Source organism: Heliconius melpomene, chromosome 21, assembly GCF_056956725.1.
Source record: "Heliconius melpomene rosina isolate 202511_hmr_F chromosome 21, ASM5695672v1, whole genome shotgun sequence".
In the NCBI taxonomy this organism is placed as follows: Eukaryota; Metazoa; Arthropoda; class Insecta; order Lepidoptera; family Nymphalidae; genus Heliconius; species Heliconius melpomene.
The window spans coordinates 5,195,915-5,220,527 of NC_140409.1; the positions used below are offsets into that span (position 1 = coordinate 5,195,915).

At 32.3% G+C, this 24,613-nt stretch overlaps 2 protein-coding genes across 2 annotated transcripts in view; both read right to left on the bottom strand.

The window, feature by feature from the left end:
• The window catches only part of LOC146526971 (period circadian protein-like), a 48,768-nt gene extending 32,819 nt beyond the window's left edge, over positions 1–15,949 (bottom strand). Inside the window, exons 1-18 of the mRNA XM_085206155.1 lie at positions 15,845–15,949; positions 15,028–15,111; positions 13,899–14,056; positions 13,267–13,361; positions 12,900–12,971; positions 12,378–12,509; positions 11,963–12,038; positions 10,386–10,589; positions 9,287–9,515; positions 8,464–8,575; positions 7,901–8,020; positions 6,442–6,591; positions 4,199–4,317; positions 3,705–3,794; positions 3,012–3,161; positions 2,491–2,668; positions 1,793–1,931; positions 930–1,034 (exon numbers count right to left, since the gene is read on the bottom strand). Of these exons, the coding sequence (XP_085062281.1) occupies positions 930–1,034; positions 1,793–1,931; positions 2,491–2,668; positions 3,012–3,161; positions 3,705–3,794; positions 4,199–4,317; positions 6,442–6,591; positions 7,901–8,020; positions 8,464–8,575; positions 9,287–9,515; positions 10,386–10,589; positions 11,963–12,038; positions 12,378–12,509; positions 12,900–12,971; positions 13,267–13,361; positions 13,899–14,056; positions 15,028–15,111; positions 15,845–15,933 (2,302 nt within the window). The 5' untranslated portion in view covers positions 15,934–15,949. The remainder of the gene's footprint in view (positions 1–929; positions 1,035–1,792; positions 1,932–2,490; positions 2,669–3,011; positions 3,162–3,704; positions 3,795–4,198; positions 4,318–6,441; positions 6,592–7,900; positions 8,021–8,463; positions 8,576–9,286; positions 9,516–10,385; positions 10,590–11,962; positions 12,039–12,377; positions 12,510–12,899; positions 12,972–13,266; positions 13,362–13,898; positions 14,057–15,027; positions 15,112–15,844) is intronic.
• Positions 15,950–19,241: 3,292 nt separating this feature from the next.
• On the bottom strand, positions 19,242–24,092 carry LOC146526972 (coatomer subunit gamma-like). The gene is made up of 2 exons (XM_085205764.1): positions 23,422–24,092; positions 19,242–21,454 (listed from the first exon to the last, which is right to left on the bottom strand). The coding sequence occupies exons 1-2, from the start codon at positions 23,965–23,967 to the stop codon at positions 19,406–19,408; spliced, it is 2,595 nt and encodes an 864-aa protein (XP_085061890.1). The 5' UTR covers positions 23,968–24,092; the 3' UTR covers positions 19,242–19,405.
• Between the last annotated feature and the right edge of the window lie 521 nt (positions 24,093–24,613).

Consider the following 24,613-nt stretch of genomic DNA (forward strand, 5'->3'; position numbering starts at 1 on the left):
CGTTCCCCACGCATTGCCTAATTTTCGAGGCATTTCGTGTTAAATGGCGGTATTCACTTTTGTCTTGTTGCAGGGACAAAATTGTAAAAATAGTATTAATAACTCGAGCAGAAATCGAACCCACAACCGTACCGTTTACAAGCAAAACCAATGCCTCTGAGCCACGGCGCCTTACTACTTACTTGCTGGTTTAATTTTGAAACTTTACCGTATATATAATAACACTATTTGTCTAAAGTAAATTATAATATCATTACATAAAATTGTCTATAATTTTATACCTTTTGCATAAAGGTACAAAATTTAATATTCTATATATCGAAATAAAACAAATATCAAATTTGTAAGTGTTGCAATGTTTGTAAATAATATACGTAATGACGTTGTTATTATAATGTTTTCTTTGCTTAATAGTTTTTAAATTTCTTTGTAAATCATATATTAAATACATTTAAATTTTATAATCTAGCACGTGTATATACTGAGTGACTTTCGTAGTTACGAAATGGATGAACCGATTTTGATGTAGTTTTTTGTTAGGAAAATGACTTAATCGTAAGTGTTATAAGTATTAAAGAAAATATTTTCAGTTGATTCTATATCATCAGCTCTTTTCTAGTTGATGATAGGGTGTACACAAATTCCATTGATCTGATCCACTTATAATTTCATATTTTATTTACTTTTAACACTTATGTTGGGGTTTTTTTTATTTAATATTTTTGTTAAATGGAAATACTTAAGAGTTATGTAAGACGTAAGGCATTCTAAATGTCCGAGGTAACTTAGGTATCGGTAGGTACAGTGTGTTACATCAAAACAATAAACGTGTACCTTTGTCAATAAATAGATTATGCAATACAAAAAGATTTTTTCAAATTGAACCAGTAGTTCGTGAGATTGGCGACTTGTAAGTCCATATTGCTTACCTGGCACGTGCATGGGGCTCATTATTGACATTTGTTGTGGTATTCCCAGACCAAGTATGAACGTATTCATACCATTCACAGAAGTCCCTGCCCAAGGTGAACTCACTGAAAATTATGTTTAATAGAATTTATTTCACTATTTAGGTATGTATACATTTAAATGGAAAGTTAACAAGAAATTTTAAAAAGTTTAAAAATATTGAAAACAAAATATAATAAACCTTTCAAATAACAACGTTTTTCATTCATTTAGTTATTTCTTTCATTGGTGGCAATTTAAGGATCTTCAATTTTTGATAATTTGGTGCCGACTCAAATTAACTTAGGTTAATATTACATTTTATTAATATAAGAAATTCTTTGTTAAGATTAACTAATATATAAAATTGTCCGTGGAATGGAAAACCATCGGTTTTTTGTCGTTTGTAACCGACGAAAAAACCAAACCGAAACGAATTTTACAATTTTGTAAAAAAAAATATAAAACGGATCGTTATTATTTTCCAAATCCATCGTATGAAATCAAATGTAATATATATGTGATTAAACTTGTTAGATAAAAAAGAATCAAAAATCAAATCAGCTTCACGCTGTATCCCGCACACAACAGGGTAGGCAAAGGAAACCTACTGTTAAGACTCTGTTCCCTAGTTTCTGCCGAATGAATTCTGAGGACATTGCGTGTAGAGTGGGAGAACTCAACGCCGTGCCTCTACACCAGAGCGAACAAATGGATGAATGAATGAATAAACTTGTTAGATGCTAACAATAACATTAAAAAAAAACTATTTTTTGTAATAATCAATGTAGACATTATTCTTATTGAATATATATTGTCTATATTTAATAAATAATCAACTTACCGGTTGGAGAGACAGTTGTAGGCTGAGAAACATTAACTAAATTTGGACTTTGCCTCCTTCGAAGTCGTGGAGGTGAGCACCGATGCTTGTGCCCACTTGGTTCTTCTAACTGCTTTGAAGCTCTCTTAATACCGTGAGGCTAAATATGAAATATATATAATTAATTATATATCGTTTTAGTATTTTTACTTTCACTGAAAAAAAATGGAGACATTGCGTGTTGAGTAGCGGATCTCAACTAGTTTTGTGCTCTGCCAGAGCGAAGAAATTAAAAATAATTAATTTCTTCGAGTGGAGATCGAAGTCACAACTGCATTTACAGACGCTGTTCTTCTGCGTCACGACTGCCCAATAACATGTCTACTTAAAACAGAAATTAATTCATAATTTATTTATGTAATTACTAACACAACACATAATTGGATATATTGTTTACAATAAATAAATAAATAAGACATTTGATTATTCAATTGAATTGAATTTCAAATAAACATGCACATGTTTTTTGTTATTTTGATGATATGTAATATGGTTGTTATTAATTAAAAATGATATTTAATAAATACACACATATGTAACTCATGAAATTAACCTTTTTGAACCTCAAATTCATTCTTTGTCAAATAAAATTCACATTTACACACTACAAATTCATCCAAAAAATAACAAAATTTCTTGTCTCTTAGCATTTACCATACCTGAGATTCTAAAGTTGACAATGCCGCAGTTGGGGGTTGATAAAACGCATTGCATCTTGCAAGATGCTCTTTTTTCTTCTGTCTCGTTTCGTTTGACGATTTATCTCTATCGCCTTTGTTACTTGATCTATTTTCCCGATGCATTTTTACTAGTTCCTTTTCCATTTCGGCGTTATGTCTAAAACAAAGCAATATTTTTAAAATACAAATTCAAAAGTCATTATTACTAGTTGGGTGTTTTAACGTATGTAAAAAAATCTAACAATGTACAAATCGATTACTTAGGCTTATAAAATTCATGTGAAAGTTCTCAATTGTTTTTATATGTATTTTTAAATACGCAAGTACATTGACACCCAGGCATATCAGGATACGACCATACCAGGTCCAAAACTCATTCAAATACATAGTCTCATCAATTCGGTCCTGTCATTTAGGAATAATAGGGTGACAAACACACATACAGAAGAATTATATATTAAAAGGATGTCATGAAGAATAATAATTATAAAAACACTAACTTGCTTAGTAAGGACTCGGTTAGCCGAACTTGATGGTAGTCGTCCATGCTGGTTTGACTACAACTTGCTAGGACGACAGCGCTGGAGTCCGACATACTGGTACCTTCGACATAATCCCCTGAACTACATCCCATTGATGATAAGAAATTGCTGAAATTATAATATCATCAATTAATATATTCCATGAAATATCCACTTTGCTATAGCGAAATTAGAATTGAGCTAAGATTTTTTTAAAAATGTAATAAAATTGCCTCCTAAATTCATACACTTACAATCACTCCAGATCTACAGTTGACTTTTTATATACAATTCTCTTAAATTAATGAAAAACTATAAATATTAATTTTATCTTATTTTAATAAATCTATATATATATAAAATCGAAAGGTCACTCACTCATCACGAACTCCTATGAGTTACTTATAGGACGTAGGTGCTCGCTAAGACGGAAATTTGCAATATTCGACTTCTAAGGGGTTGTTTTTGGCGTCGAAAGTTTGTATGAAACTTCGTTACTTAAACTATTACATTACAATACATTTAACTTACTTCGTTAAATGCTAGGAGTCTCAAATTTTGCATAGACGTCACTAGGACGTAGTCATGGAGACAGAAATTAATAATAACATAGTTCACGCGGGTGTAACCACGAGCGGGCCGCTAGTATTAAATATATGTAGCTGTACCTACCTACTAGCACCTCCAGGCTTCTTCATGTCCATTTTCGTATCAGGCAACGGCACGGTGTATTCTTCAAAAGGTTCGTGACTATCAAAATATCTGACGAGAGTAATGATTTAATGAGTTAATATAATTTTTAAAAATCAGTCTACAGTCGTGGTGCCCCGCGGCACAAGGTTCGATCCACAGATTGTGGGACGGATGTTAGGATCCCAGATTCCCTCTGCCTACCCTGCTATGTTCGAGATGAGCACAAATATAAAAAAAATATCTATCTTAGTTTGCGATGGATGTGAGTTCGATTCCCACTCGAGAAATGAATTATTTTCATTTCTTTATCCCAGTAACGAGATAAAGCGCAACACTCAACACGCAATGTCACGAAAATTGATCAGAAACAGGATTAACAATAAGTTTCCACTGTCTAATATCCAAAGTTGTCTCCTAAAATATAAAAAGAGATAAAAATGTCACATCTATTTTATGAGTATTATTCACATTACCTTTGTAAGTTTTCATTGTAATTAAGCTGATTGTAGCTTATCGGCGTTTCGGTACTGGATTTGCTGTCATTGTAGTCGTGATGAGGTGATATACCGCCGAGCATCACGGAGTCGCGTTCCTGCGCACATAAGCAAATACCATGAGACAGTTATTTCTAGTGATAACAAACATTATAAAGTAACATTAAAATTTTAATTGAAATTAAAAGATGCCACAATATCTTATTTCAGTAATGAGATCTAAATTTTTAAGTGGGGAAACCTAGTGTTAAGACACTCCGTTTCACAACTGTCGCATTAGTTCGACGCTGCCCCACTGCGCTACAACGGAATCGTAAATGCATATTTAAATAATAGAAATTTACATCAAAGCGAAAACATTTTGTTACAATCCATTATGTTTAGGTTCATGTAAACTTAGTCATACAAAAATATTGTATTGTAAACAAGTTATTTTATAAGTTTTAATATAACAAATTATTTTATTAAATTAAATATAAATAAACACCTTCCTATATCTTATAAAACAAAGTCGCTTTTCGTGTCTGTCTGAACTTTCTAACTCTTCTTCTTCTTCTAAACCACCCAACGGATTTTTATGCGGTTTTCACCACTAGGTCGAGTATTTTGCAGGGAAGGTTTATATATAGTTTATTATTTGTACATTCTTATATAAATTAACATAAATACGATAAATGTGTCTAAAGTCCTACCCGTTGAGACACTTTCGCGCATGCGCTGCTTTAATGGTAAGTACTACATGAAAAAAATGTACTGGAGTATTGTTCCTCTTAATAAGATCTACAAAAAAGTCCGCGAGAGCATATTTTTATCTTTTAAGAATAACGTGTAGTGATCATATTTCTGTCTAAAAATAATAAATTCAATATATTTTTTATTGTGAGGGATATTTTTCCATAATGTTATTAATCCTTATCCTTTAAAATACTTTATTAATTTTCTACGTGAAACGAAGATAAAATTTGCTTTTTACACTATTTCGAAATTGCGAGTAGTATTAGAGAAAAACGTATTTAATTGTTGACATATCCCGACGTTGACTCATCAGCTGTGCCGACTCAAGTTTTACTTATCCCTTACTCTCAGCATATAAATAAGTATATTAGTTACGTTGGCCATTTAATGTAGATCAAAACTGTCTTTTACTGTTTTTTCATTTTAATAAGTACTTTAGAAGTTGTTACAATATCAAAACATCCTTGCTGCGAAACGCGCCCTGCGACGTTTTGCTTATACAAGCGCGTCATGAGCAGTCATCGGTGGTTCAGTGGTAGAATGCTCGCCTGCCACGCGGGCCCGGGTTCGATTCCCGGCCAATGCATTCTATTTAATTTTCCTCACAGGCAGCCACGTAGTGCTTGCTTTTCATCAGGGACAGAATACCCTCTTCAGCATTAACCACAAGCTCGAAAAAAAACCCACCCGCTATAGAGGCATAGCAACGAAGATTTAGATGCGTTTGCACGTATTGGATAATTGGAGTTGAATGTATTATTTCAGCGCGATATATTTGGTTTCATATTTTTTGTAGTAGTTATTAGTAGGTAGGCTTTTGTTTATAATTTCTTTCGTTTAAAAATAGTCATTTAACTGTCTAAAAATGGTCATTTAAATATATTTTAATAAGTACTTGAAAAGATTAGTAGCACAGATTTAAAATTACGGTACCTACTAAAAATCCTTGCTGTGTAAAACAATTGGAAAATCCTTATTGAAACTACGAAAATGCGGGTTGCATTAGGGTTTAATTAATTTTCACATTATCTTAAGGGCTTTGCAAACATACATTATATGAATAATCCAGTAGTAAAAGCGGGCGAAGCCGCAAGGGGGTCGCTAGTATAATATAAGAACAATAATTCTCAATTACATATTTTCGCGAAAAACGAAAATAAGAAATTGTATATCTCTTATTTTATTTATTTTTGTTGACATCGATCAATATCCACAACAAACTACCTTTGCTTCTTAAGATTATCTTCACAATAAAGAGAACCCACCGAACGCAACGATAGTACGAACATTGCGTTTAATTGTAACTTCTATTGTTAGATTTTTGTAATATTTTGAAATTATTTACTATTTCAAGAAAACTTTCTTACGGCCATTTATTTAACCAACTTAGCTTACTTGAAAACATATCTTAACAGGACATGTCAAATAAGTAATTACACAAAAAAATCGAAAAAGGCAGGATTTACAGGCAAAGCAGGATCACTCACGTAACAACTGTGATCAGGATCATGAATTTCCAATCTAAGTTCTTCATCTCCTTTAGGCGTGTCCTCCATTAATGTCTCCATGAAGGACGCCAGATCCTGACACCGCTGGCTCATCTGCTGTTTGGCAGCCTCCGCTGGTTTAGTCAAAGCCTGAAACATAAATTATATATTTATTTATTTATTTTTCTATACAGAAAGTCCTTAAAATACTCGTAAAACATTTTCTTAGTGTCACGCTGTATCCGCGGGGTAAGTAAAGGGAATCTTGTGTTAGAACAATCCGTTCCCCAAGAACCGCCCAATTTTCAATTTTAATTTGCACATTTTGCAAGGAAACTAAAATAAATTATTCCCCCGAGCGGAAATCAAACCTACATATAGTTTCATAAATTTTAATTAAAAATATAACTCTAATACAGACATAACAGGACAGCTTAAATTTTACAAACAACATTTTAATTAATATGTTTTATAAGATGCGTATAAGAAGCCCTGTGTCAAATTTACGACTAAACGATTCAAACGAATGCAAGCTTTTGTGGAGTCATCAATAAGTAAGGATGTTTTTAATCTAAACATTCTATGAAATATGTGCACCGAGAGACAAAAATTTCTTGTAACTAAATACTCGAACGATTATCATTTCTAATGAATTAAGATGAAGTCATTAGTTTATGTACACTAAACAGTATTATGTTACATATCAACATAGTAATCTATATATATAGATAGGTGTGATATTTTGTTATCTCCTTACATTTTGGATACATGTCGTATGTTAAATATAAAAGTAGCATAATTCTAAAACCACATTTTACAGTATGGGTCATTTAAGGTTTATCTATCTTGTTTTGTATTCTCTCGCTGTGAAAAAAAAGTGTTAGTGTTTTTGAGATGGTATTTAAAATGTTACAGGCAATCTGTATAATTTTGGCCTTATATACAATATCTGAGGCGTACATTACCTTAAAGTATAAAATATTATGGATGATATTGTCCATTGTCAAATATTCACATATCGCACCAAGGTAATTAATAAAATTCCTAGGGGTTGTATAGAATGCCTGCTGTTCTAAAGGTAATGGGTAATATAGATAAATCTTGGTCCATATTCCTATATTCGAGGTATAATATTGTCTTACACACAGGCCGAGTCAGAGACTCTCATGGTACAGGGGCATAAACCCCGACCGTATGGCGATGATTGTGGGTACGTTCCCCAGACAAGGAAAAGAATGAAATATTATTTTTTAATATTTTCATTCTTCGCTCTGGTGCCAAGGCAAAATCCCGGCGTTGAGTTTCGCTTCTCGACACGCAAGCCTCGAAAAATACACTAAGTAAGTGTCCTCTATGTGTGAAATACAGCGTTATGTTAAAAAATATATTTTATTCCTTTCATGAATATGGCATGAATATCTTGTAATACTGTTGTAAAGAAAAACGTCATAAAACTTACCTCATTCATAATCCTGGTTATATTTTGTCTCAAAGTTTGTGCCATATTTTTCTCTTCTTCTGACAGTTTTAAATTGTTCTCAGAATCCGGTGATTGGAAGACGTCAGGGTTTATTGGTCCCTAAAAATATAAAATATATTGTAACTTTATTTTCTCCATGAACTTCCTTCAATTTGTGTAGAAAAACGTAAGAAGTCATTAAATTTTTGTTCATTAAAAAACAATTATTGTATGTAGTCAAGATAAATGCCATTATAGTCAAAAGCAAATCAGCTTCAAGCTATATCCCGTTACACAGCCAGTTAGGCAGAGAGAACCTAGTGTTAAAACACTGCGTTCCCCACTTTCCGCCGAATTCTGGAGGCATTGCGTGTTGAGTGGCATAACTCAACGCCCTTTGCCTCGACACTAGAGCGAAAAAATAGACATATAAAATTAAATAAATATTTCATTTCCTCAAGTGGAAACCGAACCCTCGACCAGTCATGTTTACAGTCACACTGCGCCCCCTATAAAATTACTATATTATGTCATAATTTCGTACCATTAGTAACGTGACTTACCTCAGTTATAAAATGTTTTCCTATGACAAATTCCAGCTTTTTTGACCAAGGATTAATAAATGATGACCACTCAGTTTCTAATTTTAAATAATGTCCATTTTGAGCCATCATTCTGTATATAAATAGGTTTATTAAAATCTTTTATAAGTATTTGAATTTTAAGCAGAGAGTTTAAATACTGTAATCAATACTAGGTTTATTAGTCGCGCGCCGTCTAATTTTCGAGACATTGTGTGCTGACAGAAGAAAACTACAATACTAGTACAGTACTACTAGGTAGTGTATATAAAATAAATCACCTTAACGCTGTATCCCGCATACAGCAGAGTAGGCAGATCGAAGAAATGGAAATATAAACGTTAATAAATAATTCACTTTCTCGAGTGTGGATTGAACCCACAACTGTCGCGTTACAGTCACACCCTTGTGCTGCTGTGCCACGACGACCTAATTTTTTATTTATTTATATAAATTTAAAAAATATAGTACAGCACGCCTTACTTAATGTCCCGCAACAGCTTATCATGCAATAAATATATGCATTATCAAAATGTTTGCACAGTTTTAAAAATTGATTTGTATTCTCTACTATATGAAATACAATAAAGGTCAACTTTAACTTTTACGTTTGCACTTTCGAATGGTATAAAAATGTGTACTAACGAAAAAGAAAAAACGGCAAATGAAAATATTTTGCAGGTTCATATACTAAGCCGACGTTATTATCAAATAATATGTACATTTTTGAAACTTTGCCCACCAGATCGGAGCAATGAAAACAATTTAAATATAATCTAATATTATGTATGTAAATAATACATACCTATAAGGTTTCGACCTCGAGACAACTCCTTCCTTGACAATCGTCTCGTATACTTGGCGTAAGTAGACCAAATCCGCTGGATGATACAATTGCAAGGCATCCTTCTCAACAATATCTTGGGGCAAGTAGCCAAGGTATGGAACTGATTCAGGATCTATATATTCCAAGCTACCACTTGAAGAATGCCTTATAATGAACGGTACAGCTTTTGAAATTGCTTCGTTTGGCGCTGAAAGTCGGATAATATTGTATGAAATTAAATAGAAAAACTATATTCTATTTTCTAAGATAAATAAAATATATTTTAAGATAATATGACTATCAATCTTTTATTCTGGTATAGGACCAGACAGAGTATGTAGTGTTTTATATATGGTTTCCTTTAAAATCTTTTTTGGTAAGTAAATTTTAAAGTAGCTTTCCGTTATTTCACTTATTAACAAATTTTCATTTTCTCGCCTTGGTAAAGCGCGGCAAAGCGCGACGTTAAGTTCCGCCGCTCAACACGCAAAACTTCGGCGGAAAGTGGGGAACTGGAGTGTCTTAATGGGGAACAGAGTATCTTAACACTAGGTTCCTAGGTTCCCTCTGCCTATTCTGCTGTGTGCGGGATAGAGCGTGAAGCTAATAAAAAATAAATATTATATACCTCATGCACGTAAACGTGTACAACATTTATATAAAGAGTTTAATATAGACTATGAATTAAGGAAAGGGCAAGTCAACACAAGTGGGTGTTGTGTAGGTGTGGGTGGTGGATCGTATCGGCAGCTGCAGATAAACGTGAATAGACACGTGCGTGTCACTAAATCCATGTTTTTCGCTTTGTAGGCTTCTTCGGTAACAAAATACAATAAAAACTTAATTACCACTGGACTTATTTTAAATATAATCTATTGGACTTTTACTAGTCTGGACTTGGCGTAAAAAAAATTGACTATAGACTGTCAAGCTCAGTCTCTCCGCACAGTTTCACTTGTATTTTTTAAATTATTTTAGCATATATTGGACACGTTTAATAAAAAAAATACATTAAAAAGAACCCTATTAATTTACAATCATAAACAATCTTATCGTATACTAAAATATCGATACTTACATTTGAAAGCGGAAAAAAACGGCGTTGCCTGTATCACTAGATAGATCACATGTCCCTCTTCATCATTGATGTTCTTAAAGTAAAATTTCAGCATGAAAGGCATGAACGTCACCATTCTATCTTTCACTCCAAACCCTGAAGAGAGCCCCCTGTATCGTCTTATACGACAAACCATCGAGCATACGTGGTTGCCTAAAACAGGCGCTGCTGGACATAAAAAAACACATGTTAGTCACACATACCTTCGAAACTGACACACAGGATAACTTAAAACTTTCAATGTATCGAATAAAATAAATATCAGAAGAAATGAACTCGTACTAATAACATAAAATTTATCGACAGTTGCATAGTGTCTGTAAATAGATGGAGTCGTCGCGCTTATTGGCAATTGATAATAATAATAATAATTTATGGTAGAGAAAGAGAAGTGAGAAAAGATACGAAATATAAGGAAAATGCACAGCGGGCGGCCTTATCGCTATAAGCGATATCTTCCAGGCAACTTTAAGGTGTAGGAGTATGTAAATCGGTAGGCGGTGTACTTAATAGTATATAAAATACTTATATATACATAAATATACACATACATACATTAATACATACATACATATATATATATAGTGCTTAGAATAATTAATTAACATATAAAACATAGAATTATTATTAAGCACATACATATATAGTTAAAATAAAAAATATATATGACTAGCGGATGCGCGCAGCTTCGCCTGACCCAATCAGTGGTGATTTAAAGATTTTTCCATACAAACTTTCAACCCCTTATTTGCAGCCTTAGGGGGAGAATTCTAGAAAACGATGAAACACGTGTTCAATTAAATACTTTTAAAAATCTAAATTTCAAATTTTATAAAGATCGGTGCCGATTTAATTTTTTTTCTATACAAACTTTAAACCCCTATTTCACCCCTTTAGGGTTAAAATTTTTCAAAATCCCTTCTTAGTGGATGTCCAGATAACAAAAGTAAACATCTGTCCAAATTTGACGTTTCTACCATAAGCGGTTACGGCTGTGCGTGCGTCTTACCTCAGTCAGTGAGGACAAGTCCTTTTATATATATAGATAGATGATAGAGAAAAAAAATTAAAATAAAAGAAAAAAACAGAACATAACAGTAAGTACAAAAAAAAGGAAGTCAAAATTATTACAGAAAAGAGTAGTGAGCTTTAAGCAGCTATTGATAGGAAGGGAATTCCATAATCTAGGGGCCATGACTGTAAAGGAGTTGGTGAAATAGGAAGAGGAATGAGAGGGGATTTTGAGGATTATATTTTCTTGAGATCGGAGGGAACTCAACACGCATTGACTCGCATTTAGAAGGTAAGCTGAGGACGGAGTGTCTGGACTCTAAGTTCTCTTCGCAGCGGATGGTAATGTTCACCATTGCACGGGTAATAAAGTCCACACTAACAGTGTTGCGGGCGGTTGCTAGTTTCATATAAAACACATTTATCTGACAAACACTAACTAGAATGCCAACATAACATAGTGCATGCAATGGCCAAAAGCAAAAAATACAGTGAGTTGGCACGATGGATTGAATTGAAAAAATTACCTTTCGCTTGCGTACCATTAACATTTTTCGGAACTGCCAGACCTCTGGTGATTTGCGACGCGAATGTGCTGCGATCCTGTGAATATATTAACACATGAGTAATAACGAAAAATATATCTAACTTTAGAAAAAAGTTTTTTTAGAAAATGTATAAAAGTTTGAACGCAGCGGGACTTGCACATAGTATAAATCTTACAAAGAATATTCCGCCTTAAATAAGTCATGAAACTGAAGGGCCAGAATTTATATTAATAGACAATAGTAAGTTTAATCAAATCTACAAATTATCATCGAGGGACAAAGGAACAAAACCTATATATGGTATATATGAACTTACGATTATATAACATACAGTATCATATGTTAATTATTAGATTAATTAAAGAAAAGTTTAAAAATTAAATAAAATACCTACCCTTGGATGAACAAAATCTATGAACGATCTGCCAACCCACATGTCCTTAGGAAATCCGAGGGCGGTAGTGATGGAAGACGCTGTATACATGACCACTCCATCTTGCATAGATATGACACATGAGAAACCATCCTGAAAAAATATTCATGATAATTTGATTTGATATTTTTATATTTCTTACAAATAATTTTAAAAAAGTAAAAACAAGTGTCGCCGCAATTAGAAGCAATAACAAGCATAATATGTTACACCTAGAATATATCTAATTATCGAAAATATGAAACTAAAATTTTAAAAAATGTACATAAAATAATCGGTAAACCGTATAATCGAATATTGAATTTATTCACCATGAGAATATGGCTACTTAAAAAATCAGGATTTTAATACAATATTTATTAGATACTTTCACAATAATTCACATACCTTTATGTATATTATTTTAAAAAATAAGGTAGATTATTGGCATATCTGTTTAAATATTAAGTAAGCATTATCGAATAAACAAATTATTGAACTTACTGAAGAATGTACTGAATTCCGTCTGCTAGTTACATGCGCTGATACCGGAATTGGTATATTACAGGAACTTGACTAAAAGAAAAAAGTCGGTTTATAATATATCTTTGAAAGTACTAAACGTTACGTTTTATCTCTTAATAAATGCTATTTATAATTATTAAACATGCTCCTAAAGTCTATATATACGAGTGTTAAGTCAAGTAAAAGTATATAAAACTCTATGTATATTATAAATTTAGTGTATAATGCAAGTAAAATTAAGTAAACTATATGTAGTAGTTGTGTAGTGTAGTTAGACTAATTAAAAGTTATTTTTAAGATTGGAGCCTTAATTATAGAAAAATAAATTAATAAAAATATAAATTACTTCGTCTTTTCCACAAGTTTTCTCTGGACTTATTATTTCCATACTTTCAGGGCCTTTCTCCACTTGTACGGTCGACGTTGGGGGTGTACGAGCAACTGCAGAACAATAATATACGGAAGATAAACATGAACCTACTATTCACTTGCTATATATCTAGAAATCTGAAAAAAACCACCCCACCACCATCGAAACGACAGAAATTCCTTTTTACATACCAAATCAAATCTCCATATGGCATTTTTACGTAACTTTTGTACTTTACCTTACATAAAATGAGATTCGAAAGTGTCTCTAATAAGCCCCGAAATTTAGAATTGGGATAATCGAAAGCAATGGATCTGCAACTTCTGTAATAATAATAATATGTTTATATCTTTCGTCTGAGTATGTTCATATAAAAAGAAATTTTCCTGAAAACAATGTTTTTTGTTATTATTTTCAACGGTGCGCCTAAAGCACTCAATATTTATTAAAATTCCACCCAAAAAGTTGCTTAAAATTTAATAATTTCTATTTGTTTGAGAATTGAAAAACATAAAAACATATCACAATATTTCACTTATAAATGAGTTTTCGTTTCGTAAAATACCTACTTAACATAACAACCGAAAATATTAGTTTGTATCACCCACCATCTTTAATATCTTCTTTCGGTGATTCAAAGACGGGCGCAGGAGGCCATTCATTTTCTTTCTTTGTTTCTGTAGGGTTTGTCTCGATCTTCACTTTCTTCTTTTTCTTAGCTTCCTTGTCTTTAGTTCTTTTTTCTGGCGGTTGGCCTAAGTTGTTGCTAAAATAAAATTTAAATTAAATGTATTCCAGAGGAAGAGGAAGTAATTTATTTGTTACGATCTAAACTGACGACGATATGCATACATATTACAGTACCTAGCTTCATATAGAATAGTTAGTAAGATAGTACTCTAACCAATCTATATATATAAAATCGAAAGGTCACTCACTCATCACGAAATCTCAGAAACTACATGTGCTAGGAATCTCAAATTTTGCATAGGAGTTACTTATAGGACGTAGGTACTCGCTAAGACGAGAATTTGCAATATTCGACTCGAAAGTTTGTATGAAACTTCGTTACTACAAATGCTAGGAGCCTCAAATTTTGCACAGACGTCACTAGGACGTAGTCATGGAGACAGAAATTAATAATAACATAGTTCACGCGAGTGAAACCGCGAGCGGGCCGCTAGTGCATTTATATAAACAGAAATTCAAGTGCAAAATTTAATCTGTAAAATATGCTGATTTAAAATAAAACAAAAATGTACTTAGTATTCCATAGAAAATTTACACATAATTCCTTTTTATAATATCTTAATGTATCATGAGGCCATCGTGGCGCGGCGGCACCAGGGTGTGATTGTAACGCGACGTTTGTGGGTTCGATTCCCAATCGAGGAATATGGAATATTTATTTACGTTTATATATCCATTTCTTCGCTCTGATGTCGAGGCAAAACGCGGTGTTGAGTTCTGCCACTCAACATGCAATGCTCTAGAATTCGGCAGAAAGTGAGGAACGAAGTGTCTTAACACTAGGTTCCCTCTGCCTATCTTACTGTGTGCAGTCTTAAAACTAGTTATAAATATAAAGAAGGTAAATCTCTACATCTATGCTAAGACGCAGAATAGACAATTCTCTGTTATATATATGAATAAATAAATAAATTATTAAATTGTCACACATATGCTTCTTTTAATAAAAAATATTATAATAGAATAAGTTAATCTCTGTTTACTTACCTATATCCAGAAGTGGAAGGCTTACCGCCATAACCACTGCTTCCACTTGAATTACTTCCAGAATGAGTAGACTTGGAACTGTGACTGAGTAATAAACATATATAATTTAATAAAATGTTATTTAATTACTTTATGGTTGATATTTTCCTATCCTGCTAATATTATAAATGTGAAAGTTTGTAAGGATGGATGTTTATTCTAATTTCATGCAAAAACTACACAACGGTTTTAAATGAAACTTCACTATAATACTTATATCTTATTTACAAATTCTCAAATTACAATATGTATACAGAGTCGAAGCGTCAGCGCTTCTTTTACGGGAACAGCATATAGGGTAAAATATTTTAAACTCATACCTAAAGAAATTAATCAAGATACCTCAACAGTTTAGACATAGGCTTTTTTTTTCATTTCACTATGTTTATCCATACCTGTATTTCATGTCACATACTACTACATGCATGTAGTGTTCCCAGTGTTATGTATACTATTGTATATTTCTCTTCCATTGTGTAACATTTATTAATAAATGAAATAAATAATGAATAAATACATAATATAAGTATTGATTTAGTAGTTATTTGAGGCTGTTGAGGCGCAGGGGCACAAGTATGTGACTGTAAGCGCCAACGTTGTGGGTTCGATACCCACTCCGGGGAATGAAATATTACCTTTAATTTACACCACTTAACATGCAATGCCTCAAGAATTTGATCGAAAGTAGGGACCGGAAGTGTCTTAATGGTGTACCCTGCTATATGCGCGACACAGCATAAAGCTATTAGTATTTATTATTCTCGTCCTCAACACTTACCTTCTTCTGGATTGGCTGTTACTACAGCTGTTTGAATATGCTGAATCTGATATTTTAGCATTGGTCTCCGAGTCATCCAAATTGTCCATAATTATAGTTTTATTACTGAAAAATATATATTTGTATAATATCGCATATATCAGGGACGGCGAATATTTTTTGAGGTATGTGCCACAAAGTCACAAAAAAATATTTCTTAAATAGGCAACAAGACTTAAGTGTAAATTAATGATAATTTTCAATTCATTTTTATCAAATAAGACATCTTATACAAAAACCATTTTGTTTTTGTGTGTACCACCAAAATTTTCAAACATGCCACTTGTGGCACGCATGCCATTGGTTCACTATCCCTGGTATATATTATAACTTACACCTCAAGGTTGTTTTATCATTTAGTATATAAATAAATAATAATATTGTAATATATTCTTATTACTAGAGTACAGAAGTTCATTATCCATTTTCATATATTTACAGATTTGGCTGAGTATTTTTAATAACAAGTTTAAAAGTTATGCATTCAAAGCCTCCGCATCTCAAAACTAGAATTTTAAAAAATGATTTTAAAGCTAACAATATCTATTTTTGTAAAATTTAAGTACAGTATTAAATAAAAGCATTGATCCACTAGACATATTTTTTTGATATAATTATGAATAGATTAGTTTCTGAGTGGAATTTATTATACAAAAAATTTGGCTTGCAATATTTCAAAATAGTGAGACAGATTTAAAATCCATTTACATAAATAAATTTAAAATAACAATACTTTGTTTTTAACAATTATTTTTAAGTTATCATTTCGCAAGTAGGCTTATTTTATTCGCATACTAAATATCAAATCGCCATTGCAGGGGTGTAATAAATATGTACATGAACTAAGCATATATTATTTTTATTATTTCAACATAAAGGTGTTTAAAACTCTTTTAAGTAAGTCTTGTACTACAAAATATTAAAGAGCAATTTTCCATAAAATTTTAATTATAATTATAAAAAAATAAATATTTATAAAGAACAACATGAATTATGAGGTGTATAAAATTAAAGTAATTAAACAGAATAATACTTAAAGATTAAAAAATAAAACATAAGTAAATGACTTAGAACAAAAATAAAGTTTAACAAAATAAAATGAAGAACTATTTACTTTACAATTTGTTAATTACTTTCCAGTTTCATTGCAATAGTCATCAGTCGCATAAATATTTTTTTTTCTTACAATTCACATTAATGATTAAATAAGAATCTATAATTTTAATAGAGTATTAATGAATAGTATATTCATAAAAGTATAATTATAAAAGTCTATCATTTTAATAGTACTAGTGCATTACATTTTAAGCAACTAAAATGTAATTTATTAATTAATACTATTAATATTATGGGATTTTATAGTAAGCATAAGTCTCCTCAATTTTAATTATAGTAATTAACTAAGCAAATATATATTGTAAAACATCTTACCTGCAATTGAGTTAATAGCTCATATTGCTAATATTTTCTTGCAAATATCACGTAAATTATCAATATAATTCTTTAGTTCTTATAAATTGTCACTAATAACTACTTTTAATATTTTAAGAATTTTTATGGTAATTAAAACAGCACTTCCACTAACATTTGTTTACGATATAAAGTTTCTCACGTTGTGTTCGTAACGACTACTATGGGTACATTAGGCTATGCCTTTTGAGTATAGGGATGTCCTAGTACATCGATTAAACTAGTATATCGATTAAATCACAAAAAAACCGTACACTTAAAGGCGTACATATTTTTTACTATTTATTTAAAATGTGAAACATGACGTACATAATTGTATATTGTGAAAAATCTTGAGATAAAATACTATTTAGTACGTTCCGACAATATTACGCGACGGGCAGTTTATATTTATTTATTTATAAATATATGTATCTGTGTATATGAGCTTATCTTTTTGTATACATCATAAATATATTATGATCTTTGTTTTTATAAAAGGTTGCCTGTAAGAGATTGCTTGAAGCAATAAGGCCACCTTTGCATACTTGTTTTTATTTATTTCTTTTGTATTTGTATTTTTTTATTCTATTATTTGTGTGCAATAAAATATAAACTAAACTAAAAGGCTGTTAGAAAGATCCATATTTTAATAAGTTTACATTATTTTTGTAACGTATTATTTTGTTACTATATGAAATTCTACATACTACTTTAAAACACTGTGACATTTCCACTAGAAAATTTATCTTACATATTACATCTCTTATCTTACAATAAAAAATGCATTTTTTAAAATAATATAAATTATCAACATCATTATTAGTATATTTTTACACCACTATCATTCACGCACTGGAACACGTGAACGGCGAGATAGAGTGAAACAGGTATAGTGTACGTGTCTCGCGACGTGCGCCCGAGAACGTGGCAATTGAGAGGAACAGCGATATTACGATGCAGCCAGGCTTGTGGAAATGGAAAATGAAGGCACAGGAATTATTAAGAGGAAATTAACTTATAATGTCGAGGCGCGGCGTTGAGTTTCGCCACTCAGCACGCAATGCCTCTAGAATTCGGCGGAAAGTGGCGAACGGAGTATCTTAACACTAGGTTTCATCTGTCTACCCTGCTGATTTATTTTTATTTTTGTATTTATAATAAAAGATGCGTATCATATAGTTACGTATCTCCTTACGCATATTATTAAGATGATATAATTTTTATATCTATCCTGCATTACATTCAATAGACATTAATTCCATACAGGTTTATCCTCTACATATTCTTGTACAGCTTTACTTGTTAGAATTTTTTTTACAAATACTTTTTTTTTTAAAATATTTTTTTATATACACGTATACTTATGTTTTAAAAAGAGTTTAAAATATTATTATTAGTCCTGAAATTTCAAATATACTTATAGGATTTATTTATTTTCTTTATAAAAACTCAAAACTTATTTATTTATCCCTAAATTGAAGGCAAATGTATATATATATGCACAAAATAGAAACATGCGCGCACACACACTCGGACACACACACACATCCATACACACACATGAACGGATATCTTTTTTTTTGTGAGTTTGTTGTTATCTAAGGAGTAACTGGAAAACAGCGATGCTTGAGAGTCAAAACTCAAGCATCATATAGCTGAGTTACGCCTTTTCCCATAATGTCAGCTGTAATGTCCTATTGTTATAAAATTGTATATGTGTATTTCATGGCAATATACGAGTTAATTTATTTTTATTTAAAATATTAGTACTCAGGCCTAATTTCATTTTCTATCATTTTTTATCTTATAATCATTATTTTTTTAATTTAAATAATGTCTAAATTCTATTGTATGATAAAATCTTATCATATACCAAAATTGTAAAACAAAATAAAAAACATGTGAATTTATTTTTAAAATATTTATTTCGCTTTTTAGTTACATTACACTACATAACCATCGAGTTTCGGAGTTTTTGTATATATATATAATAATTAGTAATAAAGAATAATGCAATTAATTATTATAATGAAATATAAAGATTATTTTAAATACAAAGTAGAATAAAGATTAACCAACGGCGGCCAATAATAATGTTGCAATATTTTCACGGGGTGAACGGGCAGTCAGCTGCATAGTGACAGATCCTTGGGCGGCCACCAAGCGCGCTCGAACTAACACCGGAATGCCTTCACGCCACAACCCACTTCCTCGAATCTCTTTGACAGCTTCTCCTCCTACGGCTGCTTTGGGAAGCCCCAAATGGTTGCAAACTGCAAATGCTGCTTCATTTACATCATTTTGTGACAAACCAAAAGTGTCACATACTTCTACGGCTGAGGCGGCTCTTTCCCAAGTGGCTTCCCATTCGTCGTTGGCGGCGCGAGTTCTAAATTGTTCAGCACATCCGATCTCAACTTCTTCCAGTGGGTACGTATCAGCGTAGCCTTCTCCGGAATCCGGTAATCCTGTGGTGGGGTCGCAATCTCGTACCACAAACTCTAACGTTGCCCCGAAATTGCCCAACGTCTCTATTGGATTCTCAGGGAACTCTAAAATGCAGAAAACGCTTCCTTGCTTATCATATGGTAATTCCTTACATCCAACTTCTCCAAGAACTTTGTAATCAGGAGCAACATCAAGGCGGATGTGCACCTTCTCTAAAAGCTGATCACTAAGTGTGTTTAAGCATTCAAACTGCAACACTAAATATTTTGAGAATATATGTTTAACGCAGCGAACACGATATTCAGTTTCTGGTTCTGTTAAATCAATAGCTTCACACGTCTTGAATATGGGACCAAGTTTTTCAATAGATGGAATAACTTTTAGTTGATCCGAATACATTTCTTCACGAGAAACAATTGGCTGGTTGCGCACTTCGACTTGGGCTGGCACTTCTTCGGGTTCTTGGTGTTCTTCTGCAGTTGGTACACTCATAATATTGAACGGTTCATCAATTTTTAAATTAATATGATCCTGAAGAGCTTTTTCTAACAAAACAGGATTTGGTATTGGTACATTGATGATATATTCATCAATCAACTCTCGATCGTTTGTGTCTAATATGGCACTATAAAATATTGCCCGGTCGCGAACTTCATCATCATCATCTAATTGACAACGAGCCAAAAGTACTCTTATATTAGGTAGAAGTTCTTCACGTGCAGCCCCAAACCGTGCAACTGCGGATACTGCTGCAGCTCGAACAGGCCCAGATTCCAAGATAACTCGGTTGTAAATATATCGAATGTACCTGGATGGTTGGCGAGCTTTTGGGCCTTCGCGCCCCAAAATATGCAAAATTCGAACTGCCAATGAAGTATGTTCACAATCTTCAATAAACTCGCAAAGATGCGCTAAGCCTGTCTCTTTAGCGTCAGGATTTTCTTCGACTAACGCAATAATTGTATCTGCAATAGCAGTCTTGTATTGCACACCTCCTTCATCTCTAAGCATTCCAGCTAAGAAAGCCGCTAATGATTGATGTTTTCGTGGATATTTTGAGCAAAGCCTCCTGATAGCGCGTACAACTACGATTTTAAATTCATCTGAAATCTCTGACATGAAACTTGATATTTGTTTCATTAGTCGATCAATGGAGCTCTCAGCTCCAGTTGCAAGAAGAGTTGTCACGGCCAGGGTTGCTACGGAGCGATTCGGATCTGATATTAAATTTTCTAAATCTACTGCACAAGCGGCTACGGCATTGGGATGTTTTGCTGTAAGTTTGGCCAGAGTACGTGCCCCAGCTAACCTTAAGGTAGCTTTAGATGATCCACAGAATATTTGCAGCACGCTAACTGCTTGTGCCAAGTCACGTGCGGATTTTCTTAAATTGACGATGGCGTGTGCTGCTTCATACACAACGATTTCTGATTTGTGACGAAGACATGACTCTATGAACTCTAAGTATGGCTCTGAAGCATCGCTTTGGTCTTCCTCTGCGAGTTTTGCAGCATGACGTACTAAAAGGCAGAGTGCATATGGTGATCGCAATGGAGAACGGGCCAATTTTGTAACAAGCTTCACTGTCGACAGGCGATCATTGCGTCGGGCTCCGGCAACTACAGCCAAAGCATGATAAGATACCATCACATTGTCAGACATGATAGCTTCCTGAAAATAAAAAAAATATATCAATATATTTACAAGCTACTGCTCTTTTTAATCTACCCCATTATACTTCTTTCATTGTTTCTAAGTTATATCATATTATGTTATATAAACTAAAATCCATTATTTAAATACTATCTTATACCTTATTGTAACAATATTTCGTTTATAATTCTATTATTTGCACAGATAAATAGTTTATTAAACTATGATCTATAAATGACTAAAAGAAAAATTATAACTATTAAAACAAAATTAAAGTCAATATTTTCAAGATAATATATTTCCGTGTAAATTTATAAGCAATAAATTTACACAGAAATATATTTTTTTACATAGCATATAAGTTGTATTAAATCATCAAGTCATTGTTACCAAAGTAGCAAAGTGAAAAAATTTCATTCCCCCAAGAGGGAATCAAACCTACAACCACTGCATCAACAGTTAGAGCACTCTAAACTTATGAGGCGTCACAACGCCTCAATACATTTTTATTATATTACAATTTTTAAATAAGTGTATAGTAACCATTAGTTTTTATATAAAATAAAATAATAAAAAGTGCTGTTCTGTTAAACTGTTATAATACTATGTTACATATTATTTGATAGAATCTAAACAAAAGCTTAAGTATGTTACAAGGTGTGAGTTATAAGTCATATAATACAATGTTAATAACTGATATGTCTTACCCCATAGTAGAATGAAAATAATTTAAACATAATCATCAATTTCATAGAATAATCATTAGAATTATTTGCATTTCCTTACTCTGTTAACAAGCCAAAGCATGGCATTGAACTCCACACTTAACATGCAATATATTGTAAATTTTGCAGTGCTTCAGGGAAGGACTGTATTAACACTGGATTCCCCCTGCCTATTCAAACAACAACATGCGCAACATGTGGGATACAGAATGAAGCTTAAAAATTATAATAATCATTCTACTATGAATGTAGAAAAGTGAGATGTTGCTAAATTTGAAATTTCAGCTTAAACCATTCGCTGCCATGCCTAAATTATATGAAGTCATTCCTATTGCCATTTTATATTTTGAGTGTTATTGTTTGCCAAAACACTGTTATTTCATGGTAAGAGCACATATATTATCATACATAATCATTTAGAACGAAAACCAAAGACAAGTGTACTAGTCGTTGGCAACGGCATGGGAAGGGAGAATGGTTTTTTACATATTTATATTTATGTTTGTGGCCACAAAAAATTTGCTAATTCAAAAGCCTGCATGTTATAAGCAGGACAAGTACACTCTTCCTGGCAATGCGTGACACCCTGCCAAAAACGAGTATACTTGTCCTTAGTAGTGAATGGGTTAATGAAAGCAAAGTTGTTATATAAAATACTGGTGAACCACCTGCTGCTTTGCTTGATACAACTATTTATTTAATAAGCAGAATTACATTATATTGATAGTGACATTTAATATACACATTTTAGTAGTATTTAGATTTTTTATTGCTATGGAAGTAATAGAAAAATCTTTTAATTATATATTTTATAACAATACTTTAATTTTGCCCATATAATAGTATATGTTTTGCAATTCGTTTACAATATAGTAATATATTTTGTGACACTCATCATGGTTTTGAAATATTTAAGTAAGTATTTTTAGTCACTATATTACAAGAGAATGATTTATAAGATTTTAAAAATTAAAAAAATATATATAAGAAAATGGCAAGAAAAAACAAACAATATTTGCAGATTTAAAAATATTTGTTTAAGTGAGAGTCACAGTCAAATTACAGTTAAAAATAACAATATATGATATATAATAGAAACTTGTATTATGACAAGCAGAAATATAAATTAATATTTTTTTATTGTGTGTTCTCCATACAATGTGACATTGGCGAAGTGATTAGTGCTCAACTGGCACGCCTGAACCACCATAAATTAAGAACTGAACTGAATAAATTTTTAAATGGAATGATTATATTTACCTGTGCATCATTAACCCATCTCCTCACCAAGTCAGGAACAGAAGCAGACAAGTGGAGAGCAGAAACAAGGGCAGCTGAACTAACAGCAGGATTTTTATCCACAATAGCTTGTTTCATATAGCGTTCTATAGCTTGTAGCATACTACTATCGGTTATGCTGCATAAGGCACGAATAGCTGCTGCTCTGTACAAATCTTCTTTTCCTGTCATATCCTTGGTCAGTGAAGATGTAACGATAATTACATCTTGCGCCATAGAACTTAGTTCTTTAATACATAAATACACCAATCGACGCAGTACAACATCTTTAGATTGAAATAATTTAGTTGTTGCAAAGAACATATCAGTAGCTTCTTGAGTAGTAAGTTTTTCTCCTTGATTGAGTAAATATAAAACTTTGGTCAATATATGAATGCATTTTCTTGGATTTACCGGAGTAGAATTAAAATAGCGAGCTTCCTGCAGCAAAGTTGTCTTATCAAGATTTTGAAATATGTTTGCTCCTCCATCTTCTTCTTCTTTTTTATCTCGACGAAATGAACTCATTGTGTTGTTTTCTTTAAAAATTAAAATTTTCCTCAAATATAATTAATACACCGCTACGTGTAAATTGTCACCAAATCATAGACAAAAATTGACACCTCAAAGTAATCTAGAACCACAGATAAGTCAAAAATATACAAAGTACCAAAATAAATACGATATAGATAACGTATTTGCTTTACGAGATGTGAAAGTGTATGATAATTTCGACACGGTACTGTATTTATATTTTATACATCGTTTACTCACATCGTATACCGTACAATCTCCTTCTTGTGTTCTCCATATAACGTGACATTGGCGAAGTGATTAATGCTCAACTGGCACGCTCGAAACGCTATAAACTAAGAACTGAACTGAACTCACATCGTGGAAGTTCGACAAGTTGACAAACGTCAACGTGTGAATACATCGCAGGCTAGCTGCCGCTAGCCGCATATTTCCTTTGATCTGCGTTCAAAAACCGACACTGGTCTGAATCGGCAATAAGTTATCGCAAGCTTTGACGCTGACGCTCAGACGCTGGTGTTAATAGAGTCTCTTGCCGAGACTTGCCAAGCGTGTTAATGACGTATTAATACGCTTGGTAAGTTAATAAATAAGAAACGTTAAACCATTTTTTTCTTAAATTATATGGCAGATATTACTA

Coding starts and splice junctions, on each gene's coding strand:
- LOC146526972 (XM_085205764.1), bottom strand. CDS start 23,967: ATGAGTTCATTTCGTCGAGATAAAAAAGAAGAAGAAGATGGAGGAGCA. Junction 21,455..23,421: donor GATGGGTTAATGATGCACAG/GTAAATATAATC, acceptor TTTTATTTTCAG/GAAGCTATCATGTCTGACAA.